The sequence below is a fragment of the Nicotiana tomentosiformis genome, chromosome 6 (assembly GCF_000390325.3).
Source record: "Nicotiana tomentosiformis chromosome 6, ASM39032v3, whole genome shotgun sequence".
NCBI lineage: Eukaryota > Viridiplantae > Streptophyta > Magnoliopsida > Solanales > Solanaceae > Nicotiana > Nicotiana tomentosiformis.
In genome coordinates this window covers 126,075,097-126,081,318 of record NC_090817.1, presented here as the reverse complement: position 1 = coordinate 126,081,318, position 6,222 = coordinate 126,075,097, and the positions used below count along the sequence as shown (strand labels likewise).

The window sequence follows — 6,222 nt, the reverse complement described above, 5'->3', positions numbered from 1 at the left end:
TAGCGGTTCGGAATTTTATGAAATTTGTGGGTTCGGAAGGTTGGTTCGAAAATTTATGGCTTCATGTTTATTGTATTTAAATTATTTATGAATATTCTTGAGAAATTATTTTCCTTAATTTGCGTACCAAGCACTAGAAAATGAGTAGGATTACTACTTGTTTTCCAAGAAAATATTTTGTTGGAAACCATTTTCCACGAAAGATATTTTCTGTTATACCAAATACACCCTTAGTTCCAAGATTTAGAGTCTAAGTTGAAATAGTTGACCGTATGTTGACTTATGTGTCAACGACTTCGGAATAGAGTTTTGATGATTCCAATCACAGGAGTATGTCCGGATAATTATTTGGAAGTCCGTAGTTGATTTTGGCTTGAAAAGTTGGAAATGGAAGGTTTGAAAGTTTGACCAGGAGTTGACTTTATTGGTATCGGGGTCGGAATCCAGTTTTGGAAATTTTTATAGGTCTGTTATGTCATGTATGACTTGTGTGCAAAATTTGAGGTCAATCGGACTAGATTTGAGGTCAATCGAATGTAAAAGTTAGAATTCGTTAGTTTTGATTAGACTTGAATTGGGGTACGATTTGTGTTTTTAGCATTGTTTAATGTAATTTAAGGCATCGATTAAGTTCGTATGATATTTTAGGACTTATTGGTATATTTGGTTGAGGTCCCGGGGGGCCTCGGGTGGATTCTGGATGGTTAACGGATCAAATTCGGAGTTAAAACCACTACTGGAAATTTTTGCCTTCTGGTGCAATCGCACATGCGAAATTTTGCTTGCGGGTGCGAGCTCACAAAAGCGAGATGGGCGCAGAAGCGGTCAGGCGTGACTGAGCCAGTGGTCGCAGAAGCGGGCAGGTAGACTGCAGAAGCGGAGTCGCACCTGCGAGTGTGCGATCGCTGAAGCGGAAAGGCGAGAGGGGTGGCTGCTTTGCAAAAGCGGACAACTTCTCGCAGAAGCAAGTCCGCATAAGCAGATTTCTGTCCACAGAAGCAAAAGCACTAGGAAGATTACAAAAATAGAGGGGTCCGACATTTTGTCATTTTTGGACTTTAAGCACTCGGTTGGGGGCAATTTTTTTAGAGGGAATTCACTGGAATTCTTGAGATTCGAGGCGCTCTGAGGCTGATTCGCGAGGCAAGGGCTTGCTAGCAGAGTGATTCGAGTTGCTTGAGGTAAGTATCGTATTTAAACTCGGTTGAGGAACTAGTTGCCTGGATTGTTGTGATAGCCACGTGCTTTTGGGTGCGCACATGCGTAGGGATGGTCCAATGTGCGGGCACCGGGGTTGTGTATTCATGTTTGGGTTGTACTCGGTTCCTATAAGCCTAGAAATGACTATTAAGCTTAGAGCTTCAATATTTAATATGTGGCAACAGTCTATGTGATCTAAATAAGCCATGATGTGTCTACTTAGAGGTTTAAATCCTTGAACAAACTTGATGAATGTCTTTCATTGATGAAATTTCCGGTTGTAGCTACGATAGCACACTTTGCACATGCCTACACTTTAGCATGTTAGTTACACCAGGCCAGGGATAGGAGAATCTTATTTCATTCATTATATACATGTACACTTACTTTATTGCTTCTGTATGATATTTTGGATTGGGCCTGCGGCTATGCCGGGCTGATTATGTTATTAGCACGTGAGTTGTCCGTACGGATCCATATATTGATATTTTGACACGTGAGTTCTCCGTGCAACACATGTCCGTGCGGATCCATATATTGATATTATTGACACGTGAGTTGTCCGTGTTGCACGTGAGTTGTCAGTGCAGATTCTATTGTTAGTATGTGAGTTGTCCGTGCAACATGTGAGTTGTCCGTGTAATGTGTGAAACTTGTATTTTCTTGATCATTTATCTGATTTTCTAGTTTTCTTTGCCATAATATTATTAAGCAGGGTAGTTGAGAACCAGTGCACATGCACACATGAATATTCGTATCACGAAGCCTTATGGGCTAGCTTTAAATCTCATATTATGTTAATAAAAAAGATAGAATTGAATTGATTTAACTAGTGACTTCAACAAATTAAACTTCTCTTACATTGCCCTGTTTTTTGCGATACTTATTGAGCTGGTTGTACTCACACTACATCCGGCATCTCGTGCGTAAATCCAGGTGCTTTCGGATATGGTAGTTGCTAGATTTTGGAGATTTATCTGTTTGAGACTATCGAGGTAGTTGCTTTGGCGTCCGCAGACCTTGACTCTCTTTCCTTTCCGTTATTTTTACTGTTCTATATTTTCAGATAGTGTTTTATAAGTCAGACTGTATTTTTATTTAGATGCTTATGTACTTAGTGACACCGGGTTTTGGGAGTGTATTGCATGAATTCAGTATTTTGTATCAGAAATTGTGAGATTTTACTCTTAAATTTATTTATTATATTTTCAAACTTAAAGGAATTGGTGATTTATTGAGGTTGTCGACTTGCCTACTATTAAGTTAGACACCATCACGACAGGTGAATGTTTGGGTCGTGACAAGTTGGTATCAGAGCCTAGGTTACATAGGTCTCATGAGTCATGGGCAGGTTTAGTAGAGTCTTGCGGATCGGTACGGTGACGTTTATTTTCGAGAGGCTACCGAACCCTTAGGAAAATTTCACTTTTTTGTATTCCGTCGTGCGAATTTGTTTATTCCGGAAACTAAATTTTTGTTATTCTATTCTCTCACAGATGGTGAGGACACGTACTATCGGATCAGATGGTCAGCCACCAGTGCCACCAGTTAGGGCCACGAGAGGTCAGGGCCGTGGTAGAGGTCGAGGTGTAGCTCGCATAACAGTTAGAGCAGCACCTGTAGAACCACCAGTTACTCCAGCTTAGGAGCAGGTTCCAGATATAGTTGAGCCGGCGAGACCAGCTCAGGCACCAGCTATGCCTATTGTGATTCCAGGCCCTCAGGAGGCTTTGGCCCAGATATTCACTATTTGCACTGGCCTTGCTCAGGTAGTTTTGGCTCAGGCCACACCAGCCACTTCTCAGGCCGGGGGAGGTACTCATACCCCTGTCGCCCTTACTCTAGAGCAGGTAGTGCAGGGACTTCAGATACCGGGGGCACTACCAGTCCAGCCGGTTGCAGTTGCTCAGGCCCATGTGGGTCCTATTATGAATGATGAGGAGGAGAAAAGACTAGAGAGGTTTGAGAGACTCAAGCCTCCATCATTCAGTGGGGATCAGTCGGAGGATGCTCAGGATTTCTTGGATAGATGCCAGCAAATTCTTCGTACAACGGGTATTATGGAGACCAGTGGGGTCTCATTTACTACTTTTTAGTTGACCGGGGTAGCCTTCAGTTGGTGGGAGACTTATGAGAGGAGCAAACCAGCTGGTGCAGCACCATTTTCATGGCATGACTTCTCCATATTATTCCGGAGACGTTTGTGCCATAGACACGCAGAGAGAAGCTGCGCAGGAAGTTCGAGCATCTATGTGAGGAGGACCTGTCCGTGACTCAGTATGAGTTGAGGTTTTCAGAATTGGCTTGTCATGTAGTTTGGTTGGTTCTCACTGAGAGGGAGAGAATCAGGAGGTTCATTAATGGCCTCAACTAGCAGTTTCATTTTGTTATGACTCTGTGGAATGTAGTAGGTGCTAAATTCAATGACGTGGTTGATAATGCTCGGCAACTAGAGATGGTCCGTATTCAGGAACGTGAGGAGATGGAGGCCAAGAGGCCTCGTGGTCCGGAAAATTCCAGTGGTGTTCTTTCTGGGGGGGCAGTCTTACCATAGCAGGGGTCGTCCTTATAGGCCCGCTCAGACGACTCGTCCAGCTCATCGTGGTGCATCTATTAGCCATGATTCTTACAGTGCTCGCTCAGGCCAGTCTTCATTTAGTGCACTACCAGCACATAATTCTCACCATTCCTCATTTGCTCAGGTTTTTACAGGCAGTTCCTCGGGTTATCAGGGGCAGCAGCTCCGTCAGAGGAGGGGTTGTTTTGAGTGCGGGGATGTGGGTCATATCAAGAGAGATTGCCCTATATTGTTGAGTGGGGATCCACAACATAGTTCTCGGCCGATGGTACCAGCACCAGCAGTTCCACCACCCACCCAGCCAGCTCGAGGAGGGGCTTAGGCAGCTAGGGATCGCCCAAGAGGGGGAGGCCGATCAGGTTGCGATCAGGCCTGATTCTATGCTATTCCTACCCGGCCAGATGTCGTTGCTTCCGATGCTGTGATCACAGGTATTGTCTCAGTGTGCCACAAAGATGCTTCCATATTATTTGACCCTAGTTCCACATATTCGTATATATCATCATATTTTGATCGTTATCTGGATATACCCCGTGAGTCCTTAGTTTCACCTGTTCATGTATCTATACCGGTGGGCGATACTATTATTGTGAACCACATGTATCGGTCGTGTGTGGTGACTATCGGGGGACTGGAGACTAGGGTTGATCTCTTATTGCTTAGTATGGTTGATTTCGATGTAATTTTGGGTATGGATTGGTTATCTCCATGTCACGCTATTCTGGACTGTCACACTAAAACCGTGACGTTGGCGATGCCGAGATTGCCGAGGGTCGAGTGGAGAGGTTCTCGAAATTATGTTTCCAGTAGGGTAATTTCTTATTTGAAGGCCCAACGGATAGTTGGGAAGGGGTATTTGTCATATTTGGCATTTGTGAGAGATGTTGATGCAGACACTCCTATTAATTTTGTACCGGTAAAGTGAGACTTTCCGGATATATTTCATGCAGACCTGCCGGGTATGCCACCCGACAGGGATATTGACTTTGGTATTGACTTTGTGCTGGGCACTCAACCCATTTCTATTCCTCTGTATCGTATGGCACCAACTGAGTTGAAGGAATTGAAAGAGCAACTTCAGGAACTTCTTGATAAGGGGTTTATTAGGCCTAGTGTGTTGCCTTGGGGTGCACCTGTTCTATTTGTGAAAAAGTAAGACGGTACTATGCGGATGTGCATCGACTACAAGTAGTTGAACAAAGTTACAATCAAGAACAAGTATCCTTTGCCACATATTGATGATTTATTTGACCAGCTTCAGGGAGCGAGGGTATTTTCTAAGATTGATTTGAGGTCTGGGTATCACCAGTTGAAGATTCGGTATTCAGATATTTTAAAGACGGCATTCAGGACCCACTATGGTCACTATGAATTTCTCGTGATGTCTTTTGGGCTGACCAACGCCCCAACAACGTTCATGCACTTGACGAACAGTGTATTCCAGCCATATCTTGATTCATTTGTCATAGTATTATTGATAATATCCTGGTGTACTCACATAGCCAGGAGGATCATGCACAACACTTGAGTATTATATTACAGTAGTTGAGGGAGGAGAAACTTTATGCCAAGTTCTCCAAGTGTGAGTTTTGGCTTAGTTCGGTGGCGTTCTTAGGGCACGTGGTGTCTAGTAAGGGGATTCAGGTAGATCTGAAAAAGATAGAAGTAGTGCAGAGTTGGCCCATGCCATCCTCAACTACTGAGATTTAGAGTTTTCTCGGCTTGGCTGGGTATTATCATCGCTTTGTGGAGGGATTCTCATCTATTGCATCGCCCTTGACCAAATTGATCCAGAAGGGTGCTCCTTTCAGGTGGTTGGATGAGTGCGAGGAGAGTTTTCAGAAGCTCAAGACTGCCTTGACCATAACTCCTGTTCTAGTTTTGCCTTCAGCTTCAGGCTCTTATAAGTGTATTGTGATACTTCTCGGATCGGTATTGGGTGTGTCTTAATGTAGGAGGGTAGAGTGATTTCTTATGCTTCGCGCCAGTTGAAGCTACATGAAAAGAACTACCCTGTTCATGATTTAGAGTTGGCAGCCATCGTTCATGCATTAAAGATTTGGAGGCACTATCTCTATGGTGTGTCTTGTGAGGTATTTACAGATCATCGGAGTCTCCAACACTTGTTCAAACATAAGGATCTAAATTTGAGGCAGCGGAGATGGTTGGAGCTGCTAAATGACTATGATATTACCATTATGTATCATCTGGGGAAGGCCAATGTGGTGGTCGGTGCCTTGATTAGAAAGGCGGTGAGTATGGGTAGCCTTGCATTCAACCTTGTTGGTGAGAGACCTCTTACAGTTGATGTTCAGGCCTTGGCTAACCAGTTCGTGAGATTAGATATTTTGGAGCCCAGTCGGGTTCTAGCTTGTATGGTTTCTCGTTCTTCCTTATATGACCGCACCAGAGAGCACCACTATGATGATTCCCATTTGCTTGTC

The 6,222-nt window shown here is 44.0% G+C and overlaps 1 protein-coding gene across 1 annotated transcript; it reads left to right on the top strand.

The window, feature by feature from the left end:
• The first annotated feature begins 3,128 nt into the window (after window positions 1-3,128).
• Window positions 3,129-4,100, top strand: LOC138894723 (uncharacterized). Its single transcript, XM_070179451.1, has 3 exons — window positions 3,129-3,255; window positions 3,612-3,742; window positions 3,903-4,100. The coding sequence occupies exons 1-3, from the start codon at window positions 3,129-3,131 to the stop codon at window positions 4,098-4,100; spliced, it is 456 nt and encodes a 151-aa protein (XP_070035552.1).
• The last annotated feature ends 2,122 nt before the right edge of the window (window positions 4,101-6,222 follow it).

What these genes read in the sequence shown, in the direction of transcription:
- LOC138894723 (XM_070179451.1), top strand. Translation starts at nt 3,129, where the DNA reads ATGAATGATGAGGAGGAGAAAAGACTAGAGAGGTTTGAGAGACTCAAG. An exon ending in GCAAATTCTTCGTACAACGG is followed by an intron (nt 3,256 to 3,611) that starts GTATTATGGAGA and finishes GGAATGTAGTAG; the next exon opens with GTGCTAAATTCAATGACGTG. An exon ending in GTGTTCTTTCTGGGGGGGCA is followed by an intron (nt 3,743 to 3,902) that starts GTCTTACCATAG and finishes TCATTTGCTCAG; the next exon opens with GTTTTTACAGGCAGTTCCTC.